This window comes from Canis lupus, chromosome 9 (genome assembly GCF_011100685.1).
Source record: "Canis lupus familiaris isolate Mischka breed German Shepherd chromosome 9, alternate assembly UU_Cfam_GSD_1.0, whole genome shotgun sequence".
NCBI classification, from domain to species: Eukaryota; Metazoa; Chordata; class Mammalia; order Carnivora; family Canidae; genus Canis; species Canis lupus.
In genome coordinates this window covers 34,796,846-34,824,451 of record NC_049230.1, presented here as the reverse complement: position 1 = coordinate 34,824,451, position 27,606 = coordinate 34,796,846, and the positions used below count along the sequence as shown (strand labels likewise).

The 27,606-nt window shown below is 33.2% G+C and overlaps 1 protein-coding gene across 1 annotated transcript in view; it reads right to left on the bottom strand.

The window, feature by feature from the left end:
- Positions 1-27,606, bottom strand: part of BRIP1 (BRCA1 interacting protein C-terminal helicase 1) — a 180,355-nt gene that overhangs the window by 124,720 nt on the left and 28,029 nt on the right. Inside the window, exons 7-8 of the mRNA XM_038547960.1 lie at positions 5,439-5,729; positions 644-865 (exon numbers count right to left, since the gene is read on the bottom strand). Of these exons, the coding sequence (XP_038403888.1) occupies positions 644-865; positions 5,439-5,729 (513 nt within the window). The remainder of the gene's footprint in view (positions 1-643; positions 866-5,438; positions 5,730-27,606) is intronic.

The following is a 27,606-nucleotide window of genomic DNA, read 5'->3' as shown; positions in this document are numbered from 1 at the left end:
TTATATCTGGCAATGTCTGGAGACATTTTTTTTTTAAAGATTTTATTTATTTATTCATGAGAGATACAGAGAGGCAGAGACACAGGCAGAGGGAGAAGCAGGCTCCACGCAGGGAGCCTGACGTGGGACTCAATCCGGAACCTGACGTGGGACTTAATCCAGGGTCTCCAGGATCACGCCCTGGGCTGAAGGTGGCGCTAAACCGCTGAGCCACCCAGACTGCCCTGGAGACATCTTTGATTGTGACAGCTACAAGGGTGTCACTGGTGTCTAGTGGATAAAACCAGAGATGCTGCTAAGCATCCTACAGTGCACAAGATAAACCACCACAACAAAGAATTATCACGCCCCAAAACAAATAATTATCAATATCATTATTAACAAGGCTGAAAAACCCCATCAAAACTCCAGTTCAGTATTGGGTCCTTAAAAGTATGTATTACTTTGTACATTAAAATGACAAGATCTAAAACTCCGTTTTTAATATACCTCTGTATATGTTTTCAGTACTCTAATCTGCTTATACATTTACATAAATATAAAGCAAAAAATAAGTGAAAAGTAAAACATCTAAAAGCTTTACATTGATCATTTGTATCTTAGTAAGTAGGAGAAAAGTTCTAATTTTCACATAGCTACTTACACTTTCCCTTATTTGTGCATCTAGAAGATAGTTGTAAGGACAAAATATTATGTGAGCATCTTCTATTAGTTCTCGTGCTGTGTAATACGGACATGCTTTTAGTTTTTTTCCCAAGCTGACAAGTTCTTCTATATCCCAGGCTTTGCACATCCCTTGCAGAGTCTGTAATGTGTGTTGATTGCTAATTTTATGTACACCATGATAAAAATAGCAGGATTTGCCCTAAAAACAAATACGTGTTACTGAAATGTGAATCAATGCTGGAACAAAGGAATAAAACAAGTTTATCTCAGAATTCTCAGAACATCATTAAAGCCACAAGGCAAAGATATTACAGGAGAGAAATTATATCCACAATCACAACCATTTTAAAGAAACTGTTAGTTGGCTCATATAGAGCTCCAGATCAGTATAGCTCTAGATAGCCCGAATTCACCAGAAAAAACTGTTTTTAATTATGCTTGTTGTGCCATTGTTCTGATTCAAGTGATATTGGCAAAAATATTTCTTGAAGGATACACAAGAACAATGGTATCATTGTTTGCTTTCAAAGATGACAGCTAAGTGACTTGGGGGGACATGAGTGAGATTTTTCTCTATAGACACTTTTGTACATTTTCAGTTTGAGCCATGAGATAGTATTACCTAAGTAAATATAAATAAGTAAAAAGAAAGGAAATAAAGGAGAAAAGGAGGGGGGGGATGTCTTAGGGAAAAAAAAAAAACAGTGTTCACAACAAAATATCTGTAAGATACAAAAGAGCACCAAAAAAACCCCACTAAATTATCTATAATTCTATCACATAAAGCATGTACTAGTAACATTTTGATGTATTTCATTTATACCTCTTCTGTACATATGTATATATGGATACATCTCTAAAATGTAACCCAATATTAAAATAATGAAAACAAAGCAAAGTTTCCCAAGGCATCAAGGATTAACAAGTTAGCCATAAGAAACATTTTTTATAAAACTGGAATCACTGTTTTTCCATCTGATTTTATTAAAAATCCTATCAGAAATATTTTCTCACATCACTAAGTAGTTTTTCATCAGTGTCCACATATGTACATTGTGTTAATAGTTATAAACCAGTTTCATTATTGTTGGGCATTTAGACTGTTACCAATTTTTGCATTATAAATAATGCTGCAATGAGCACTTCTATGCACATTTCTAAATATTTTCTTAGTATACATTTTTAGAAATGGCATTATGGGATCCAACAGTATAAAGTATTTTTAAGCTTCATGAAAACTATACCACCAAATTATCCTCCAGAAAGTGTATACCACTTTACAACACTTTTTCTGTATCTTTATCAACACTAATATTATCTTTACCTATTTTAAAGGTTAAAAACTAGAATCTTCTTGCTTTGATTTGTGTTTTTATTCCTTTTTTTTTTATTTTTATTTATTTATGATAGTCACAGAGAGAGAGAGAGAGGCAGAGACACAGGCAGAGGGAGAAGCAGCCTCCATGCACCGGGAGCCCCATGTGGGATTCGATCCTGGGTCTCCAGGATCGCGCCCTGGGCCAAAGGCAGGCGCCAAACCGCTGCGCCACCCAGAGATCCCTTTTTTATTCCTTCTAGCAAGGTTTAACACTGCTATTGTACTCTGTGAACATTCTAACATGCTTAAACAGTAATTTGCATTTCTTCTTTCATGTACTATCTACTAATGTCCTTTGCCATTCTATTACCAGAAGTAAAAAATTTTATCAATATATGCTAATCAAAAATAAGATGCTTGATAAAAACCCAGTCCTAGCAATAGTGTATCATATCCCATTAAAAGATGTATAAAATTAGTAGTATAAATGTACACCATTAGTGGAAGTATAAATTACTTCTGTTAGAAGCACATATTTTGTCAATAACTATCAAAATTTAACATTTCACCATTAATGTGAATATATATACACATATATATATATGTATATATATATATATATATATATATATAATGCACTGTTAAACAGCCAAAAATTTGAAAGTAAACCAAATATCTATCAAAAGCAGACATTTTTTTTTTGAAGCAGACATGTTAAACAACTTATGGTAAATTTATGTAAAAGATATAGCCCTAAGAAATGTGTCAGATTTGTCTATATGCCAATATGTTTAGGCTTTTAAAAGAATATATACACATTTTAGCAAATACATATTTTAAGTGTTTTGGAAGACTATATAAAAAAACCTTAGAGCAATTTCCCTGAAGGGTTAAAAGAATGTAAGGAGCAAAAAGGAGAGGTCCTCTTTTCATTTTATTGCTTTCTGTAATTTGGAGTCTTCTAACTATAAATATATTATTTTCTATTTCAATTGTCATTTGGGACTGAAGTCATTGAAAACTGATGGGTCATTTTTATTTAATTAATTCTAGGTACCAATAAAAAAATTAAATGTGATTTTGAAATCCAATATTTATCTTTCCTAGTTTGTGGTCCTTAACAAGTGAAAATAATATTACATATATAATACATATATGCTTATCTACAAACTATCCAACAGCCAAATCTATATTTTTACATATTTTAAACATGTGTACTCATTATATTCACAAAAGTACCTAGAAATTACTAGAAATGGAGTAAAGCATAAAATGTTCATCACCTATAAAAGAATGTCAACAAATCCAAGAACAAGGCATGGTCAGCTGAGGGACGACAACTAGTTCTAAAGCTTTGTATTCAGCCACGTAAGGGGACGCTACTAGTTGGTTCTCCATGGTACTAAAAATAAGAATTGAGAAAAGAACTTACCTAACCTTTATTTATTTATTTAGTTCATTCTCTATATTACTTTCATTCACTGTGTCCCATCTCTGCTTTCTTTTTTTACCCTCCATACAGGGTCAACTTCCTCATACCATAATGCCATCTTTTGTTTTGCTTCTAGTGTAATTAAAATAACAATGACGAAGAATCAGAAAAGTTGTCTTTCTTGCTAACTAGTTGTTAGACCCAGAGCAAACTTCAGGGCCCATTTTTCTCAGGTGATGAGGCATCAAAAGAGTAAATGAACCAGAAGCCTTTTAAAGATTCCTCTGACCCAAAGACTACCATTTCTAAGGTTTCTTCCACCTCTAAAATCCTGATTCTAGGGTCCATAAACAGATGGAAACGTGCCAAGTATCTTTCATACTGACTTCAATACAGATTGAGTTTAATAATATGATATTCATCATTTCTTATTCCAACTATCTTTGGTACTATTCTGAAAGCTTGTAATTGTGTAAAATGATCACCAAGATGCCTTTAGAGTAGATGATTATTAACTGTTAAATTCCATCTTCACAAAAAACATATTCTTTCATACCTAAAATAATTTTCTAGAATTATTTCTGGAGCTAGTTAAAATTATTTGTTCTTAAGTGAAACAAAAATTAACTTTTAAGAGATAAGCGCATTGCTTTTCCATCATAGGAGCAGTTTCATAAAAGAAACAGTGAATAAAAACACATGTGCCTTTGGATCAAGCCAAAAAATCGGAAAGTTTACACTTTAAGGGCACTTAGAATGACACTCCTGTGCAGGCTGATAGCAAAACCAGAATGGCCCATCCATTTTAGCAGTGTAACATAACCCTGAGAGGAGTCTGTCAATTCAAGTGTTATCACACTTTAAACTCTTTTTCACTCAAACTGTCAGTTGTCTATTTATCATTTCACTTTGGTAATTCAGTCATAGTAAACAGAGACACCTATAGTGACTTTGTAATTGGGCATCATTACAATACCAAATTACCCTAAGGACTTGGGAACAAAAAAAAAATGTTCATGTATGCCTATGAGCAAACCATTCTGAGGCAGAATTAAGTCAAGACAAATAACCAAAAGCAGGTATCTTCAATTATTTATAAGCATTGAGAAAGAAATGCACGATACAAAATAATTTATTCACATTACATGGTAGAAGGTGATATATCAATTAAATGAAACTCTAGGGGCTATGGCTCCTAGCTTTTTGTGGGGAACCAACTCTGTTTGACAAAATACTAGTGAAAGAACTTTCAAAGTATATTAATTTATCATTGGTCATTTCATAGACTATCAATTTATGGTTCACAAATAATTTCTCAGTATATTCCATACTTCTAACTTCAGATTAAGCAAGTTATTAAACTGTACACAGACTACCAAATTAATACTGCCAAAAAAATTATGTTTTTACTAAGAAAGACTTCTCAATTTCTACCTTGACCAAATTCGTATTAAAGATTTTCCTGGAGGTCTTCAAAACCACCAATGACATATCTTTAACTTTAATAATTCAATTTATTTTTTGAAAGAGAAATTTGTATTAAAATTAAAACATAGGATAATCACTATATTTCTCATTCAACTAAAATTTATTTACTCAGAGAGTCTAAATAAACTATGTTCTCTTGAAGTTTTAAATATACGAAATAATTAACTGATTAAATTAGACTAAATTATTTAAATACTTTTATCTCCTATGACATCACCCAACATTTGACTATTTTTGATAGTGAGATTTCAAAGAGGTAAAAAAACATCTGACCAAAACAGAAATTAATTTCAAGGAATTAAACACCCCCAAGCTTTAGAACCAAAATTTATCATTCTAAACTTGAAGAAAAGTTTTCTTGTGGTAAAATTCTTTTTCAAAAATTAACAATACTAGCAATTAATTTGATTTTTATAAGTTATTTGATTATCAGTGGAAATACACATATAAAACACAAAATGAACATGTAAAAAAATGAGTAATAGAATCTTTTCAGCCATATTTTTTTCTCTAAAACAAAATAACTTTACTCACATTTTTTCCATCCAGCAATTCCATGCACTTCTCATTTCTGTTGAAGTTACCTACTACTTCAGGATGAACACAAGTATGGTCCCTGCTAGAAAGAATAGTCATTGGGACCCCTGAGTACGCTGTCCTCCGGAGCTCTCTAGTAATCTGAGCAATCTGTTTGTGTGTGCGTGTCCCAAAATATATTTTGGGTATCTTGGATTTCCCGCCATGATCCTTCTTAGTGGTATTTGAGGAATCTTGATTGCTTCCTTGTTTAGTAGAACAACAACACCTGGAACAGTGACCGGGGGGCTGTAACAAAGGAAAAAAAAGACAACTCATGTCTGGTATATCACAAAAAATGTTATTAAACCTCTCATAGAATCAGAACCACTATGTAATAAATCACAATTGTCAAATAAAGAGAAATGTCAAGATATTACATCATCTAAAACTTGGAAGTTTTCCATTTCAAATTGGTTTTCTTGTACTCCTAAAAGTTATAAATGATGTTTCCATATTTACATGGCTTTCTAACATATCATTCTAACTCTTGAATTCCAAACATTTTAGGTAGATTTTAATTCTAATTATAAAAATAAGACAAAATGGAGGACAGTTTTCATTTCTGCTTAGGCTATAAGTGAACTCATGATACTACAATTTAGAGTTGATAGTGCTATTTTTGTTCACGGCATAGCACATTCAAATATTCTATACCAATATTTTAAAGAGCACTTTAAACAATAACTTACAAAAAATAGAAATAATCAAGTTGAATCTAAAATATCATTAAAAACAAGAGAACTATTCTCTAGCAAAGGGATGCAAATGAATGCTATTAATATTTAATAATGAAGGCAGGTTGCTTGTGTGGAACAAGTATACCTGAAATTCAATTACCTGTCATGGAATTCAAATCCATCAGAAAATTATTCAGGATAGCTTTTTCTGGACAATTTTACTCATAATTCAGTTCCATAATTGGAATCATTAGATAAATGTCTCCTTAAACACACTATCATAAGGAATAGCAGGAATGTGGTCCATTATTTACCTGATTTTTCTCTTCTGTTTCCAAACTCAAAAATAAAATAAAAACTTTAATGCTATATATTAGAATCATGGGTTATTAACCACCCATTCCTCAACCTCAATTGCTATATAAATGAGACAAAATGTAGCCTCATTTAAAAAGAAATACTATGAAATAGTTAGTTTATAGGAATGGTGACTGAGAAGGAAAAAAAGCTAAATACCACAGTTGCTTAAGAGAATTTGTGCTGTAGAGTTTTAGTTGCTTAAGAGAATTTGTGCTGTAGAGTTTTAGTTCAATAGAACAAATACACCATTTTACTCAATTTTTTTAAAAATTATAATCAGTAAGAGTAGCCTTCATAAACAAATGCTAAGTCATAGTATGTTATACCACAATACTGGGGATCAAGCTGTCTTTTAGCCTCAACTCAGTGGAAAAGCAAGTTCAAATTACTCCCAGTCTCGCTCAACCTTGTCCGCCATTAAATATTACAATACATGATAGAATGGATGTAAATGTGACCCTTCTGGAGCTGTCACTCAGTGGGATAAAAGGTTCACTGATGTGCCAAATAAACAGTCAGTCAAAGCAGATAAAGTTACAGCCATGCTGGAATTGTTACATTCCCTTCTCAGGTTGCTAGTAGCAGCAGATTTCATTACAGAGTGCTGCCACATTAAATAGCCTGTTCCAAATATCCTGCCTTCTATATTGAATAATTACTTATTCACTGAAAGGATAAAAAGAAGAGTTATGAATGGGGCTCTTGTCAACAGTGAGGCAGGAAACAGCTGACATGTGGTTTATGTTACATATGTTGCAATATCCAACAATTTATGGTCACACAGAAAATGGAATGCAAATTATATCATGATATTTCTGACTGAATATTTTTTTGGCCTTTGCAATTATCACATTAATTAATTAACCTAGTAAATGAATTAAGATAACTCTAGGTAGCAGAATTAAGTTTACTTTTCTGTACCTTCAATCTTTTCACTCAATTATACTATATCTCTTTCCTATGATACAATAAATTAAATACTGAATATTAAATTGAATATTGGAATGCTAACGTCTAATGCATGGCTATATACTACATGTAAATATCATATCCAAGCACAAAAGTAATCCAATAAAGTGGTCTTCTCTCAAGGCTTAGAAAATCTTTCTGATGAAACACTTTCAACATCAATTCCACTTAAAGCTTTATCATCTACACCTTTTATTTTATGTTAATTCATCTACACCTTATATTTAATTCTTTTTTCTAACCAAAAGTCCAAACAATATTGAAATAAACAAAATAAGTCAACCACCTATGACAAATAATTTAATATATAACTTAGACCTTCATATATATCTCCCATATAATTTTTTCAAATAAAAAGGAATGTTATTACATAGTTTTATAACTTGTTTTGTATTAGAACTTTTTACTTCTTAAAAGGGATGAATTTGGCATTAATAATTTTAAAAAAGGATCTCCTTATCTTAAAATGTTATGATAGTAGCTATAACTAACAAAACAAAAGATAGAGAATGGTTTCAGAAAACTTTTCCCATTAGAGCAGCTTTATTTAGGTACCTTAAATCCTATTTTCACTCTATAACTGAGAAAATTATAAACTAGGACTACTTTTATATTAAACATGTTTTTGTTCATTATGTTTTACAGTGGTCTGAAGTAATTATGTCATCTACGAATTTGAGGTTGACTCTCAAGAATATGGTTTTTCAGTGAGTGGTTGGGCAAGTTATTATAGAAGATGGAAATTAAGAAAGTTGATTCTTTTTCCTTTGCAATATTAAAGAGGAATTATTTCTTCAGATGTGATCTTCTATTGAAGTTTCCATTTAAAGGATTTGGTATAGTCATATTTAATACAGAAAAAAAAAAACTGTGGCAAGAGAACAGAGACTTCAAAAAGACATTTTTTTAGTGGCAAAAGAATTATTTGCATCAAAAAAACCCCCAACTTTCAATTCTGTAGGAAAACCAGAGAAAGAATACTGAAAGCAGCAATGGCAGGAGGTCATAATATCTTCCAATTCAACTAATAGGCTAACACTTTATGGCCTCTCTCTGAAATCCTTTGACCTAGCTGTCTTGAAATAATAAAAGAACAAAATTAAATACTTTTGTACCTTTCATTGAGTTTTTCTCCTGCTAACAAGCTATCAGGTTTGTCTTTCACAGGGATACTTTCCTTTTGTTTTTGACCTTTGAATTTACAGAGATTGCATTAGGAAACGGAGAATAAATTAAAAAGTATTCACTTTCATCAAACACATCTGAATGTCAAGAAAGATAAAACATATAGGCTCTCCAAAACCTGTAATCTCTAAAACCTGAAATAGGCTACACTGAGTGGCAGAGCCAAACTCTTTAAGAGATGGCTACTTCTATACCTAGAAACTGTCTAGAGTCCTTTTACTTCAACAAAAGGCAAGAAAACTCAACCAGAATAACACCAAAATTCCATTATTATTTAAAGAGAAAAAAACAACCAACTAAACAAAAAAACTATAGGGGCACTTGGCCAGCTCAGTTAGTGGAGCATGCGACTCCTGAATTTAGGCTCAGGAGTTCAAGCCCCACGTTGAGCATGGAGCCTACATCCATAAAGAGAAACATAAGAGACACATGGGGGTGTGACAGCTATATTCTTTCCAGATGTAGGAGTCAATTGTTTAAAAATAAATTCCAAATTTACAATAGTCAAAACTATTCTTAGAAGGTCAACAACAAAGGATTTTAGAAAACTCTTTTCAAGTATAACAATTCCTACCTATTCTCTTATTATATAGAAACAAGTATCTAAATTTTTTGAAAGGATAAAGAAAGATTGTAAGACTTATCTTAAAAGAAAGGCCAAATTCTGAGTCCTTGCCACTATTCCTTTCACAAAGTTACAAGTTCAAGTAGATTAAGATACAATGTCGAGGTCTGAAGTTTTATAATTTTCTCCAACCTCTCCCCATAAGAACAACAACATAAAAATTACTATGCCTAAATAATTGAAAAATAAAAATGAGCATGGTGACTGTAAATTTTAAAAATGGAAAATAATAAAGGAATAGCTAGAAACTATTGTATTGCCAGAGAAGCTATTTTGCTAATTCATAAAATTAGGTAACCTAAAAGGACGCTATGAACTGATTTTAAACACAGACATAAAGGGGAATATTTGTATGAAAAATAAGTATATAAGAAAGTATATATAAGAATGAGGAAAAAAGATCAAAAAGAATTTTATTTGTAGGAAATAAAGGGAAAACTAGATCCATGAAATAATTACATACTTTTCTGGAACTTTCCACATGTGCATGTATTGTCTGTCAATCACACTGCAAATTCCTTGAGGAGAGAAACTATGTCTTACATTTCTTTATATAACTCACTCATTAAATACGTTGTTTTGCACATGACTATAACTTAAGTTTTTTTTTAACTGGTGGACTGTGACTAATGTCCCCAAGTCAAGTACTATACATGTACCACATTGTATTTATCCAAAGGATGCATAACTGATGTTCTAATTTGAAGTTCTTCATATGTCAAAAAGGTACTTCAAAATAAAAAGTTTACCTTTTAAAAGAAAAAGTACACAGCAATCTGTTATTTTCAAGGCCAAAAAGAAAAATCATTTTGTTATGCTAATAATTGGGGCACTTTATAGTTGTGAGCAACAAACACATAACCTGATATATTCATTATTAATAATAACTGGGGATTCCTGGGTGGCTCAGCGGTTTAGCACCTGCCTTCCGCCCAGGGCATGATCCTGGAGACCCGGGATCGAGTCCCGTATTGGGCTCCCTGCATGGAGCCTGCTTCTCCCTCTCCCTCTGCCTCTCTCTCTTTCATGAATAAATAAATAAAATCTTTAAAAAATAATAATAATAACTATCAGTCATTAAGATTGTCCCTGTGCTAAACACTATATATATATACTATCTCATTCATTCACTCAAGAAATATTAGAATTCCCGATCTATCAAGTCAAGTAGAAGGACAAGGGTCACCTCATCTCACTGACAATGTTTCTCTCTTTAATTATTCTACAAAGCGCAGTTTTTGGAGTTTATCAATACCAGTTTCATTCATGAATTAGAGAAATGTTTAAAGTCAGTACTCTAAGTGCATTATTTACTGAATGCAATTACAAAATATTCCTAAAGGTAAGCTATAAAATTTACTTCAAAAAACTATTTTAACTTATTATTGGTTGACATTTAAATCAAATATTTTCTAACAAGATTTACACTTTATTCCTCAAGAAAAAAAACAACAAAATTCTCAATTAAGAGACTCGTTAAAGCACATAACAACAAACTTTTTCTGTAAAGGGTCAGAAAGTAAATATTTTATGTTTTGTGGTAAATAAGGTTTCTGGCCCTGTATAAGAAAATATTTTTATGATCCCAATGTGGGGAAAGGTTTCTTAACATACCAAAAACACAATGATTAAAAACGCAATCTTGTTAAAATGTAAAATTTCTATTTAAAATAGCACTCCACTTTATAAAAGAAAGAAAGAAAGAGAGAGAAAGAAAGAGAGAGAAAGAAGGAAAGAAAGAAAAAAAAAGAAAGAAAGAAGCACAGACTAAGAGAAGATATTTGCACTGTATATAACCAAGAACCAGGATCCATAACATATGAAGAATTTCAACAAATGAATTTTAAAAGACAAATCCCTAGATGGCCAAGAACAACAACAAAAAATCACAGAAGAGAATAGCTGAAAGGCCAATAAACATCAGAAAAGAAATGTAATTTAATGCTTAACTTCATAACTAATTAGGAAAATGCAAATTAAAATCCTAATTCGATTCAATTTCCCACCTATCAGATAGGATGTTAGAGAAGATATGAAGCAACTCACACACTGCTGACACAAGTATAGGTGACACATTGTAAACTGTTGATCTAGTGAATCAAAGATACATAGACACTCTGACCCAGCATGACACTGCTAAGTATATATATGAGAGAAACTCTTGCACATTAAGACAAATACAATAGGGATATTTTTTGCAGCATTGTTTTAATGATGAGGAAAACAAGCTAAATGTATCAACAGAAGAATGGATAAATTGTGGATGTTTTTCAATCAATATGATACTGTCTATAATGAAAAAAATAAAAACTAGAGTTGCAGGTATCAACATAAACATAAAAAAAAAAAACAATGTTGAACATACCGAAGAGAAATTAAATTTTATTCTCCCCATAAAATTCCAAACAAATTGATGATAGGAATAAAACTATAAAACTTTAGATACAGAATTAGGAACCCCCACTGTAGTAGATAATTTTTAGAGCTAAGGATTATAGTAGACAATACACCTGAAAATGTTAACCAGTACTTAAAAAGAAACCTAGCACAGCAAATGCAGTCTACTCTGGTTCTTCCTCAGCTGCTTATGAAAGCAGAATAGTGGGCAGCCTGGGTAGCTCAGTGATTTAGCGCCACCTTCAGCCCCAGGGGTGATCCTGGGGAACTGGGATTGAGTCCTGAGTCGGGTTCCCTGCATGGAGCCTGCTTCTTCGGCTGCCTGGGCCTCTGTCTCTCATGAATAAATAAAATCTTAAAAAGAAAAAAAAAAAAAAAAAAAAAAAAAAAAGGCAGAATAGCTTCCATCTTAATACCTCTTGACCAAAATGTTTCAACCTAATTTATTAGGAAATAGGTTCTTAATTTAGGGTCCATGAACTGTTACAGGAGACAGGGTTTGAAATCACCCAAAACTACAGACACAATTTTGAGTGCATTTCCAAAAAGTACAAACTTTCCTCAGGTGCTCAAGAAGACTATGACTTACTGGGTGAGCTCTGTATTCCAGAACTTATGTCTGATTTTATAAAGAAAATCAAACAGAAACAGCATTTTCTTTACAACCAACTTGGCCAAATTTATTCTGTAAGGGAATGAACAAATTGATAACCCAAAGAAGACAATTTTACAAAGGTTCCTCCACTGCTTGTAAATTAATTTCTCTTTTATGTTTGTTAATTACCTAATATTACCATAATTCTAAAACACCTAGTTTATTGCCACTGTTTACTTCTAACTCCATTTTAGAGATGAAAAAAAATCTAAAAGAGTTCCTCAGGTTGTTATAAAATACATAATAACAACTTTTGTGGGAAAGCTTGAATTCATAAACTTAAATCTCAAAACAAAGTTTCAGGGATGCCTGGGTGGCTCACTGGTTGAGCATTTGCCTTCAGCTCAGGGCGTAATCCCAGGGTCCTGGGATCGAGTTCTGCATTGGGCTCCCCGCGAGGAGCCTGGTTCTCCCTTTGCCTGTCTCTCATACATAACAAACAAACAAACAAACAAACATTTAAAAAACAAAGCACAAAGCTTTAACAGGATCATTTTCATCTACCATTTAACTTGGCAAAAAAGCAAAATATTAAAAAAAAAAAAAGCAAAATATTGCCCTTTTTCATTTCAGAATGCCATGCACATAAAAAGCTAGTGGTAAAAAGCCAATGAAGACAGACTTATACTACAATCTTTGAGGCATAAAAAAGAGGGTTTATTGTTAATATTTATCAACCAATTGCTGTTGTCCAAGCCATCTAAACAGGTACTGAGAGATGCCTGGGTGACTCGGCGGTTGAGCATCTGCCTTTGGCTCAGGGTGTGATCCCGGAGTCCCAGGATAGAGTCCCACATTGGGCTTCCTGCATGGAGCCTGCTTCTCCCTCTCCCTATGTTTCTGCCTCTCTCTCCCTCTCTGACCCTCATGTAGAAATAAATAAAATCTTTAAAAATTTAAAATAAACAGGTACCGAATGCCTGTTGTACAAAATCTCACATAAGCATACACTCTAGTGAGATAGCAAAAGTGACATGACTATACCTTTTCAACTATTTTTAAAAATTCAAACAGTAGTGTTCTACTGCCAGTTTCATGATTAAACTGCACAAAGCAGCTGTTTATCCACTCACAGCAACCAGCAGGTGAACTTGATTCAATATTTATCACAGGCTTTCACAGATCACTGCTAACCAAGCAAACGTTTTAATTAAGCTGGAACTTGCTTCAAAGAGCTCATTCAAGATGTCAATCAGCAGGTAAGGGATCAGATACAGTGTCAGGTGAGAGTGTGTAATACAAATCCACAACTTTCTTCATCCCATCGCTGTAAATTAGCCTGCTCTAAAGTTCAGACTCTGATTGTAACAGACTGCCAGTCTCCTGGAATGTGTAACTGAAGTCACTCAAATTCTATTGTGAAGGTTGTAAGCAATATGTTAAACTGCAATGGGCTAGCACATTAAGACAGATCCTTTTCACGGTTGTTTCTTGATACCATAAGTGTTTGTTACCCTACTCTCCACTTACTGTTTACTTTCTTGCCTGGTGTAAATGGGAATTCCTTAACACAGTTGCCCCAGTTTCTGAAAAGTTTATGTTTCAGTACAGTTAATCAAAAAAGATCCAAAGTGGTATAATTTTTTGCATAAATTTTAACAATTATATTCTATAAAAATTCTTATTTTAAGAATAAATACATGATAAAAATGACCAGACTGCTAGAAACCAAAAATTCTCTTGGTTTAACAGCACTTTACATAGAAGTCTCAAACATAGTAAGTCACACTGGCCAATTCCTGGGACCTACGTGGGGTGTTTACAACAAATAGAGAAGAAAAAGAAGAATCAAAGAATATGAGGGGAAAAGGGAAAGCTCCCCCTTAAAGAACAGAATGTCAGCTAAATATTGTATGTAAACAGAATGAAAGAATTTTTTAAATCATCATTTTGCAACTCCTATGTAAAAACTGATACCCTAGAGCTACCTAAATGGATGCTAAAATCATTGAGTGAAAAGTTGTTGGGGAACAAGATATTCACACAGCCTCCAAATATCACCCTATGGATTACTTATTAATTTAAAAGAAAAATGTGCCTTTAGCATGGACACCTTGTAATCACCAGTTTAACCAAATGGTCAAATGACCTCCAAATATCACCCTATTATTTAGTAATTGAAAAGAAAAATGTGCCTTTAGCATGGACACCTAGTAATCATCAGTTTAACCAAATGGTCAAATGATACAGTGGTCAGACAAAGTGGCATCAATGTACCTCTTGATATGATACTAGAAAAATACTTATGTGCTCTTCTAGAACAAAACTACATCGATTATGAAATCCAAATAATCAGGTATGAATCAAATAAAGAAACTATGGTAAAAAGATGTATTATTTGGCTGGTGAAAATTAATCCAACTGCACTTACATATTTTTCAAACTTCCTTCAATGAATCTTTTAAAATGAGAAAACAAAGCTATCCTATGACATCATCATCCCCACATAATTGACCAAAATGCTACAAGCAAAACCTACACAAAATAGAGATTTTTTACTTTTTCACGAGCATTACAATACAGATAAGTTATTATCAATATACAAGGCTCGAAGGCAGCACTACGCAATAAAACTTTCTGTGATGATGGAATGCTCTGTACTTGCACTATTCAATACACTTGCTACTAACTACTACCTGGGGCTAGTGAGTACTGGAAATGTGCTTAGTGCAACTAAGGAGCCACATTTTAATTTTAATTAAACAGTTGTATGTGGCCATAAACCCTATCAATGAAGTTTTAAAATACTACAACAGGTTCTAAATTTAATCTGGAAGACAAATTAGAGTAACCAAAAAATATCTGGAAAGGAAGATGGACAAGAATGGTATGTATTTTTATATATATAAGAATTTAGTGTACATGATAAAGATGTTGTGTTAGGCACCCTTTAAGACGTGTCCAACCCTATATTCTTTTTTATTTTTTGAGATTTATTTATTTGAAAGACAGAGAGTGCAAGCGGGTAGAGGGAGAGGGACAAGCAGACTACACTGAGTGTGGAGCTGATACAGGGCTCGATATCATGGCCTTGAGATCATGACCCCAGCCAAAATCAAGATTTGGTCGCTTAACCAACTGAGCCACCCAGGTGCCCCAACCCTATATTTGTAAAAGAGTTCATCATCTTTAGCCCCTGCTAAAAAGGTAGACGTCATAACACATGACCAAGCCCAAAATACTCCTAGGCATAGCAAGACCAGTAACATTCACCTTCCCAGGAACTTGTAACTGGGGCATTTAGATTAACTATAGGGAACAGACAAGAAGAACAGACAAGCCTTTCATAAGACTTCAAGGCTTCCATTCTGTGATGTTATGGTAAACTCACATGACGGAGAAAAAAATGAGAGAATTCTACAGAGAGAGGCAGAGAAGACTAACTCAAGGCCCCACAGAAAAGAAAAAAGCTTCCTAAAAACTTTTGAGTTCTAATAAGGGCAACTGTATTTACTGTTTTACCCTACTTTTAGTGCGCTTCTACTTCTTCAAAAGAAATCATTCCTGATTAAGGGTTGAAATTATCACGCAATAACAAGAAACTTTCCCTAAATTGACGTAGTCTCTGAGTCTTCAACTTAATAAAACCCATTAAATAACTAGCATAGTGAAAGAAAATGACTCACCTAAATATCCAGCCACAGACTATAAACATAAATTATAAGAACAGTCAATCAACAAAATGCAATGTAGTCATTAAAAATGATGCAAAAGAATATTAGGTGACATGAAAACATGATCCTGATCCATTATTATAAAGAGAGATAATTGGGGATGCCTGGGTAGCTCAGTCAGTTAAGCACAGTGGGTTTAGAGATTACTTAAAAATAAAACCTTTGAAAAAAAATAAGTCCCAGTTCCTCACTCTTTCCTCTTTTGATCCCCCTCCAAAAAAAAAAGAAAAAAAAATAATGGCAAAGGGTAAATAAAACAAATAGAGGAGGTAAAATGGCAAAATATGAATAACTGTAAAAGCTGAGTGATGGCCACAAGGGGGTTCATTATATCCTCATATCAACAGTCCTCTGTTGGCTTTGTGTATGAAATTTTCTTAATATTTTTAAAGTAAGGAAAATTTACAAATTCTTTTTTATAAAACAAGTACTACATTGATTCTAAAGCAAATCAAGATAAACTTTTTCTAATGAAAAATATGAAGAGATCAAAAACAATGAATTCTAAATGTATAATAAATAGGATTCTTGTACACATGTACACATACACACAACCAAGAAGTCAAGAACAAAAGGATAATTCAGTTAATTTAATATAGTTTAATGTATTAAAAAATGTGAAAAACCATATTCATATGCATAGTTTAATATTCATTCTTGATGAAAATGCTGAATAGAAATGATTCTCCTCAACCATGACAAAATTATATGTATAATATTTAATTAAATCTATAATTTACATATAAACCTATAACTTATATAATTTAACATATTTATATATGATTTCCATTTAATTTCCATATGAATTTTACATATGTATATATGTGTGCATATACATATATATATGTAATTTTCAAAAGCCACTTTCATCCTTAATGAAGAAACCCTAGAAGCTTTCTCATTAATGTCTCAAAGAAGACAATGATGACCATTATTTCTCAATATGCCTGGAAGAATCTCAGTTTATACCTACTTTTACAGTTTATTATTAATAATGCCCCCTACCACCTCCATTCTCAAAACTGTCCTATTCTGGATAATAGATATGATTCTTCCATTACTATTATCACATGTAACTTTGGAAGGTATTATATAAAATTGTGAAGGAGATAAAATCATCACTGTTTACAGAGCATATGATTACATACTTGGAAAACCTAAGAAAATTTATTGGAACTATTAAAATAAAAGAATTCATTGATGTGGTTTGGTAAAAAAACACAGTAAATGTAATTCAGTAAAAAAAAAGCAATCAATAATCTTCATATATAAAACCATAACAAGTTAGAAAATGCAATTAAAGATCAAAATCCCAATTATATAGAAAGGAGAGATAAATTCTCTAGGAATCAACTTAAAAATATATTTAAGTAGTAACAGGATGTTTTAATTAGATGAGGCAAATCCTTTCACAAACTATATGTATATCAAGTCATCATGATATATACTTTAAATATCTTATCATTTTATTTCTTAATTACACCTCATTAAACCTGAAAAAAAAAAGTTGGTAAGAAATTTAACACTACTGAAGGAAATTAAAAAATAAAAAAGCAAATGGAAACAAAGCATGGTCTTAAATAGAAAGACAACATCATAAAAAACTCAACTCTTCCAAATAATCTAAGAAATATATCAAGAATTTTTTTTTAGCTAGGCAGTCTAAGTCTAAAATACATACGTAAAAATAAACAAGGATAAATAACTAAATAGGTAATAAGGCAGAACTAAACATACAGAATACTAATATGTACAGTAATCAAAACAGTGTGGATTGATGGAAAAGAAAATAGAAAGTCCAGAAGTAGCACCAGATACTTTAAAAAATCTAAAACATCATAAAGTCAAAAAGGTTGCATCTCAAATTAGTAGGGAAAAGAAAAACTATCAATAAATGATGTTGGAATAACTGAGTAGCAATCCAAGAGAGCAAAAATTATGTTCCTATCTTATACTATTCACCAGAATATATTTCAGATTTAAATATAACAACTGAAAAATGTTTAAATCATCTGAGAAAGGTCCTTCTAAGTGTGACCAAAACCCAGAGACCATAAAAGACTGATAAATTCAAATAAAATAAAAATTTCCTGCATGATAAAATGTAAAAAAAAAAAAAGATTTTTGTAATTCATAACACAAAGGTCTAACTTAATACTGAAGAACTCTGTAAAATAGTAAGAAAAAGAAAAAAAACCCCTAACTGACAAAAGGAATAACCAGATATTTGAAAAGATACTCAACCTCATTCATAACAAGAGAAGTACACATTAAAAGTAGAATGAAATGACATTTTTTTAACCAATCAGGAAGAAACAAGATACAGATTTTGATATATTTGCAAGAGTGGTAACACGTATACATATATGTATGTATGTGAATTATGTATAATTTACCTTTACAATATATATACTATGTAAACATAATATTTATTGCTTTATATTTGCTTTTATTATCCTGGGTAGGATTCATAAAAAACAGTAACAATTGCCTTGGGGACAGGAAACACAATGGCTGAGAAACTGGGTGTGGGAAACTTTTTAACACACACCTTTTTGTTTTACAATTTTATATCATAGGCATATATACTTTTCAAGAATAGATAAATAAAATATACATTAAAAAATTAAAATACCAAATTGGCTTCCTCTGGCACTACAGACATATCTACTCCCTATAATGTTGAAACAATGTATAGAGAAGTAGCCATTTCATTCTTAACAGAGAATGAAGACTTAATGAACATTAGTAGTAGAAATAATCAGCAATAGCAAAACTCTCACACTGGCTAAAACTGCACAAGATAAAACTTACTACTGACTAAAACTTAAGAACCAATGATTTAACAAAACTGTGACTGGTACTCCCTCTGCCTGCATCTCTGAATCTCTCTCTCTCTCTCTCTCTCTCTCTCTCTGTCTCTCGTCTCTCATGAATAAATAAATAAAATCTTAAAAAAAAAAAAAAAAAAAAAAGGCAGCCCGGGTGGCTCAGCAGTTTAGCGCCACCTTCAGCCCAGGGCCTGATCCTGGAGACCCGGGATAGAGTCCCATGTAGGACTCCCTGCATGGGGCCTGCTTCTCCCTCTGCCTGTGTCTCTAGCGCTCTCTCTCTGTCTCTCATGAAAAAATAAATAAAATCTTTAAAAAAACAAACAAACAAACAAAAAAAAAAACTAGGGATCCCTGGGTGGCAGAGAGGTTTAGCGCCTGCCTTTGTCTCAGGGCGCGATCCTGGAGACTGGGGGTATCGAGTCCCACGACGGGCTCCCGGTGCATGGAGCCTGCTTCTCCCTCTGCCTATGTCTCTGCCTCTCTCTCTCTCTCTCTCTCTGTGTGACTGTCATAAATAAATAAAAATTAAAAAAAAAAAAACTGTGACTGGCAAAACTTCATCTAGAAAAATCTTAATGTTAGAAATTAATAGCCTAAAAAAAAAGAACTCTATGGCAAAAGCCATAATCAATAAAAAGCTGACATAGCTGAAAAAACTTGATGAATGAAATGTCTTCTTCTGTAAACATTACATTAAAATAGTAAATTACAAAAAAGAAAAGACAGTAACAGAAGAAATATTAATTAACAACTAGACTTTGATAATGGCAGTCTGATTTTTTTCCTTGCTTCTTTACACTATCTGTTGTTTCTTGAATTGTTTATAATGAACAAATATCACTTTTACAAAAGGTTTTTTAAAAATACACATAAAGGAAAATAAATACTGAGTAGAGATACTATCAGAGAGAAGGGTCTCCAACTCTATTATTCACTATTTCTCCTTGCAGTTCTATTAGTTTTTACCTCATATAGTTTGATGCACTGTTGTTAGGCACATACACACTAACTACTATTACTTCTTGTTGGAGAACTGGTCTCTTTATCATTATGCAATGCCCTCCTTTATCTCTGATAACTTTCCTTTCTTTAAAGTTTCCTTTGTCTGTAACTAATACAGCTACTCCCACTTACTTTTGATTAGTTGTTAGCATGGCATATTTTCCTCTATCCATTTACTTATATTTATTTATTTTTAAATATTTCATTTATTTATTCATGAGAGACACAGACTGAGAGAGAGAGAGAGTGAGAGAGAGAGAGAGGGGCAGAGACACAGGCAGAGGGAGAAGCAGGCTCCATGCAGGGAGCCTGATGTGGGACTCGATCCCGGGACTCCAGGATCACACCCTGGGCCGAAGGCAGGCACTAAACCGCAGAGCCACCCAGGGATCTCCCTATCCATTTACTTTTAGTCTGTGTCTTTATATTTAAATATAAGTATATTTAAATTGAGTTTCTTGTACAAAACATAGTTTTATGATCCCCTCTGTCAATCTCTTGGGTATGGCTTTAGATACACACCAACAGCACAATCCATGAGAGAAATAACTGATAAACTGGACTAGGAGAAATATTTGCAAAAGATATATCTGATAAACAACTATTATCCAAAATATACAATGAACTCTTAAAATTTAAGAAGAAAAAGGCAAACAACCCAATTAAAAAATGAGTTTTTTAAAACTGTTTTTTAAAAGATTTTATTTATTTGAGAGAGAGAGAACAAGCAGGGAGGAGGGGCAGTGGGAGAGGGAAATGCACACTCCCCACACAGAGACTGATGCAGGGCTCAATTCCAGGACTCTGAGATCACAACCTAAGAAGGCAGGCTCATAGCCAATTGAGTCACCCAGGCACCCTAACCCTTTAGACCTTATTAGACACTTCACCAGAGAAAATATACAGATGGAAAACAAGCATATGAAGAGATGTTTGACATCATAAATCAGGAAAATGCAAATTAAAATGAGATACCACTATATACATAATTAGAATGGCCATATCCAGAACTCTGACAACACTGGATGCTGACAAGAACATGGAGCAACAAGTATTCTTATTTATTGCTGGTGAAATATGAAATGGATAGCCATAATAGAAGACAATTTGGCAATTTCTTACAAAACTAAATATACTTTTACCATAAGACCTAGCAGTCATATTTCCTGGTATTTACCTGAAGAAGCTGAAAACACGTCCACATAAAAACCTGCACAAAGATGTTTACAGCCACTTATTCATATAAAACTTTGTAGCAACCAAGTTATCCTTCAGCAAGGGAGTGAATAAGCAAAGTGTGGTACATCCAGACAGTAGATGATTATTCAGCACTAAAAAGAAATAAGCTATCAAGCCATGAAAAAATACAGAGGAAGGCAGCCCCAGTGGTGCAGCGGTTTAGTGCCGCCTGCCGCCCAGGGTGTGATCCTGGGGACGGACCCAGAATCGAGTCCCGCATCAGGCTCCTTGCATGGAGCCTGCTTCTCCCTCTGCCTGTGTCTCAGCCTCTCTGTGTCTCTCATGAATAAATAAATAAAATCTTAAAAAAAAAAAATACAGAGGAACCTTAAAAACATATTACTGGGTGCCTGGGTAGCCCAGTCGGTTAAGCATCTGCCTTCAGATCAGTTTGTGTACCTGGGGTCCTGGGATCAAGTCCCACATCGGGCTCCCTGCTCAGTGGGAAGTCTGCTTCTCCCTCTCCCTGCCCACCCCCCTCCTTCTCTCTCAAAACTAAATAAAAATCTTTAAAAATATATTACTAAGAAGCCAAAGAGATGTTACATACCATATGACTTCAATTATTTTTATATATATATATATATATATATATATATATATATATATATATATATATATATATCACATTCTGGGAAAGGTGAAACTATGAAGACAGTAAAAAGATAAGTGGTAGCCAGGAATTTGGGGGAGGAGGTAGGAGGTGATGAATAGGTAGAGCACAAAAAACTGTTAAGGTAGTAAAAATACTCAATATGACATCATAATGATGGGATACATGTTATTATACATTTGCCAAGCCCATTGAATATACAACAGCAAGAGTGAACTGTAATATAAACTATGGACTTTGGGTGATTAGGATGTGTTGATATAGGTTCATCAATTGTAATATATGTACCATTCTGGTGAGAGATGTTTATAACAGGGTGGTATGCATGTTGCACCATCAAGACATATATGGGAAATCACTGTACTTTCTCTTAAATTTTGCTGTGATCCTTAAACCGCCCTATAAAAATAAAATCTCAATAAGAAAATTAAAATGTAAAAAATATAACTGGAGATGCCGGGGTGGCATAGTCGGTTAAGCATCTGACTCTTCGTTTCAGCTAAGGTTATAATCTCAGGGTTGTGAAATCAAGCCCCCCCCATCAGGTTCTGTGCTCAACATGAAGTCTGCTTTAAATTCTCTTTTTCTCTTCCTCTGTCCCCCGACCCTGCTTGTGCACACACTCTCGTTCTGTCTCTCCCTAAAATAGATAAATATTTAAAAATCCTAACTGATGATTGAAAAAAGTAATAAAATACTGTGTGGTTCAAGTAAAATATATAACAGAAGTAGCACAAAAGATGAGGATGGAAATGAAAGTATGGTGGTAGAAGGTTCTTAAACATTAAATGTGAAGTAAAAATTTCAAAGTACAATGATAAATTTAAGATGTAAATTATAAATCTTAGAATAACCCCAAAACAGATATAATTAAGAAACCAATGGCAGAGAAAATCCTAAAACATGTTCAATTAATCAAAAAGAAAGCAGAAAAGGAAAGGAGAATAAAAAACAGAGGAGGCAAATAGAAAACATACAACAACCACACTGATGATTACATTAAATGTAAATGTGTAAAGATTCCAATTAAAAGGCAGAGGCAGTCACAATTGGAAAAAAAAAAAAGGTAAGATTCAATTATGTATAGAAAATCCATTTTAAACATAAAAACATAGATGGTTAAAAGTAGAAGGATGAAAACACTATGCAAACACTAAGCATAAAAAGCTAGAGTGGCTATAATAATATTAAACAAAGTAGATTTCAGAACAGGCTTTCCTAATGACAGATGGGTAAACTTATCAGGAAGATATAATCTTAAATGTATATACCGCTAAAAACAAAATGTAAAAATCTAAGATTTAAAAATTGATAGAATTAAAAGCAGCAGTAAATCCACAATTATAAGGCCTTCAGCACTCTAATGTATAGACCCCCCCAAAATCAGTAAGAATACAAAGACATAAATAATATTATCAGACAAATTAACCTGACATTTATAGACTACTACACTAAGTAAGTGAGTAGTAGTCTATAAATGAATACAGTCTCGCCAAGAACTCAAAGCATTTACCAACAGATCATTAAATCTAAAAGAACTGCAATCATATAGAATATGTTCTCTAATGGGATGCCTGGGTGCCTCAGTTGGTTAAGCATCTGCCTTTGGCTCAGTTCATGATCTCATGGCCCTAAGATCAAGCCCTGCGTTAGGCTCCCTGCTAGGTGGGGGAGTCTGCTTGTCCCTCTCCCTCTACCCCTTACCCCTGCTCAGGCTCTCTCTCACTCTGCTCTCTCTCAAATAAATAAAATCTTAAAGACTGACTTGAGCCTCAGGTGCCCTAAAAATAAATATATATTTTTTTAAATTAAAAAACTTTAGGGGCACCTGGGTGCTCAGGGATTGAATGTCTGCCTTTGGCTCAGGTCATGATCCTGGGATCAAGTCCCACATCCTCTCCTTCTGCCTAGGTCTCTGCCTTTTTTTGTGTCTCTCATGAATAAATAAAATCTTTTAAAGATAAAAATAAATAAAAATAAAAAATTTTAACAAGAATTAAATATGCATGTGAGACTCTTTCCAAAAATAAGATGCAAGGTCTGGAAGGCTTCTCTAGTAAAGTCTATCAAAAATTTAAGGAAGAAATAACACCAATACTTCTCAATTCATCTTATAAGTCTAGCATTACCCTGATATCAAAACCAAAGACATTATAAAAAATAAAACCAAGGACCAAGATCATATCTGCATGCAAAAAAAAGCCTTAGCAAATTCAGCAAATCAAACCTAGCAACATATAAAAAGGGTCTTATTCCATGACCAAGTGGGTTTTACTCCAAGAATGTGAGTTTGGGTCCACAACCAGAACCCAATTATTATAATTCACCATATTAACAGGATATAGGAGGAAAATCCTATGATCCTACCAATGGATACAATAAAATTTAAAAGAGAAAATTCAACATCCAATCCTTATAAAAACTTCCAGAACCCAGGAATAGAGAAAAGCTTTCTTAACCTGAAAAAAATATATATACAAAACATCAATTAAAAAGTCATATTTAATGATGAAAGAGTGCATGAATGCTTTCCCCCCAAGATGTGAACAAGGCAAGAATATCCTCCCACAACTCCAATTCAACCTTGTACTGTATATCCTCACCCAACACGGCAAGAAAATATATTAAAAGCCAAACATTAAAAAAGAAGTAAAATGTTTACTAGAGAATGTAAACATACAATTCTATGTACTTAGGAAGTCCCAAAAAACTCTAACATCAACTAGAACCAAAAAGTCATTTAGCAAAGTTATAGGTTACATGGTAAATACACAAAAATGAACTCTATTTCTATAATAAAAACACATAACTGGAAAAGAAAATTCAAAGTGGAATCATACATTTGTTCTTTTTGTCTGGCTTATTTCTCTTAGCCTGATCTCTTCAAGGTTCATCGATGTGGTAACACAAGTCAGAATTTCCTTCCTTTTTAAGGCTAAATATGCCATAATATGCATATACTACATTTGTTTATCTATTCATCTTTCATAAGACATTTAGATTGTTTCTACTATTTGGCTATTATGAATAATACTGATTTGAGTATTGGTGTACAAGTATGTGTCTCTGTATCTGCTTTCAATTCTTTTGGATATATACCAAGAAATGAAACTATTGGAACATATGGTAATTCTATTTTTAACTTTTTGAAGAACTAGGAACAAGGTTTTTCAGTTAAAAATATGAAAAGGGAGAAATTTAGAATGAACCCTCCCTCCGTCCCTCTGGTGTTGAACTGGAATTGGATGTATTGATAGGAATATATAATTTTCAACATACAGATAGAAAACAACATAAATATAAATACATATGAGTGTGTATTTGCACACACTCACATAATTCCTAGCTGTCTGCTGAAGGGCCTGGAACAGCAATCCCAAGAGCAATGAGCAAAACTAACACCCAACTTGGCTTCTAAATATTATTTGCCAAGAGCAACCAGAGGTCCTTGGAAAAATGGCTGAATCCAGGACTGGGCAGAGAAAAGATAATACAAGCCTGGAACATCTTGTGCTAGAAAGTAAGGAAATGCTCCATGAATAATGGATACATGTCAGAAATACACAAGCAACTTAAACTCCCACCTGAACATCTAAAGAAATCATATGATGGATTATCACCCACTGAATAAAATGGGAAATCATGAATCCATAAAGATATAAAAAGAATAAATTGAATATTTACTAAGGAATGCTATTAAGTTTCAAAGTTCCTCCCTACAAAGTCCTCTGTAATTATAAAAGAAAAAAGTTTTAGGTATGCCCAGCAATCATCATATTAATCAAATTATCAAAGTAATCACTAATGAAACGAAATCAAACTATTTGCCACCTCAGAGAATGCAATGGTAGAATGGGAATGGCAGAATGGTAGAATGATAGAATGGGAAGCACTGCTTCTATGACATTCTTGCTAAAGATATATAACCTTAATCTAATTATGTTAAAACCCAAAATTGAGAGATACTCAAAAAGGCTGTAATCTTCTGAAGTATCAAGGTCATTAAAGTCAAGGAAAGACTAAGGAATTGTTCCAGACTGAAGATCAGCAAAATGACAACTAAAAGCATCGCATGATTCTGAATTTGATTCTTCTGCGATAAAAGCTTTATTGAGAAAACTGACAAATCTAACCTGGTTCTGAGTACTAGATAATAGAAATGAATCAGTTTTAATTTCCTGATTTTTATGGTTTTATTATAGTTCTATAGAAGAATGTGTTTGCTTATAGAAAATAGAGACATAAGTATTCCAGGGTGATGGAGTATCAGGTCATCAACTCATTCTCAAATAGTTCTGGGGGAAAAAAGATGTATTTGTATTATACTTCCAATTTTTGTAGAATACTATAGCTATGTCAAATCTTAAAAAGCTAAAATAAACAAATAAATAAATCTACTGGCCAAAAAATATGTCAATTAACAAAGCAGTGTTCTAAAGTAGTTCTCTTTCTATACCCACTATACATGAGTGAAAATTTTCTGTATGGGCAATTGTAGGTTCTATTGTCACTAAATACACATGTTGGCTGGATTGGTATAGATATTTCATCAAATATTTCTACAAATCAAGAAAAATAACTGCCAATCTTTCTAAAACATTCATCAAACTCACTCAACATGATAAAAATATTTGAAAAATTTGAGATTTTTCCTTTGTATTTCCATTACAGAGGTCACTATTATGTTTTCTATAAACATTAAAAAAAATCATAATTATTGGAGCTGAAGGAAACTCATTCAAGTAATTACCAATTCATTCTATTATCCTGTCCTTAAGTTAAATTTGCAAATAAAGCAAGAGATTCACACTAACTTCTGGCTTCACCTAGCAATGAAATACCATAGGACAAGGGTTAATAAATTATCTTTAAAGGGTAAGAGTAAATAGCTTAGGTTTTTTTAAGCCCTATTATCTCAGTCCAACTAACCAACTCTAATGCTGTAGCAAAAAAGCAGCCACAGGCAATATGTAAATTAATGTAAACTATGTTCCCTAAAATTTATAAAGTATATAAAATATATAAAAACAAGCAGCAAGCCATATTCAGTGCATGAGTTACAGTTTACCAACTTCTGGCATAGAAAAAGGCTGCATCAAAAAAGTATGTATCAGGGGGATCCCTGGGTGGCTTGGCGGTTTAGTGCCTGCCTTCTGCCCAGGACGATCCCTGGAGTCCCAGGATTGAGTCCCGCATCGGGCTCCCTGCATGGAGCCTGCTTCTCCCTCTGCCTGTGTCTCTGTCTCTCTCTCTGTGTGTCTTTCATGAATGAATAAGTAAAATCTTAAAAAAAATAAATGTATGTATCGGGATGCCTGACCATAACATATTAGGTGAAAAGTAAAAGCTATATACGTTATAATCTAAATTTTGTGACAAAAATTATAAATGAAGTATATGCATAATACATATATGTATATGTTATATAACAAAAATGGCCACAAATTCTTCCTATCTCTATATGTAAGCCCCTTTGAATGGTCACTTTGTAGGTCTTTCCACCAAGAAGTGAACTCTACCATCTGAATCTGGGTTTGGCCGTGTGACTTGCTTTGGTGACTAAGACATTAGCAAATGTGACACAATCAGAAGCTCAAAAGATATTTGCATATTGGGGTTTGCTTTCTTCCTGCTACTGGAGCCCTGGGGCCATTATACATTACATTATATAATATATATATATATATATATATATATATATATATATATATATATATATACATACATACATATAACTCAGGATTAGATGAGGGATACCCATCAGTCCCAGCCAATTGCCAACCAAGCCCCTGAAACAGCTGCTTTGCTGACCTGTAGCTGACCTACAGCTGACCATAAATGCATGGATGCCCCAGCTGAGATCAGCAGAAGAAATGCCCAGCTGAGCCCAGCC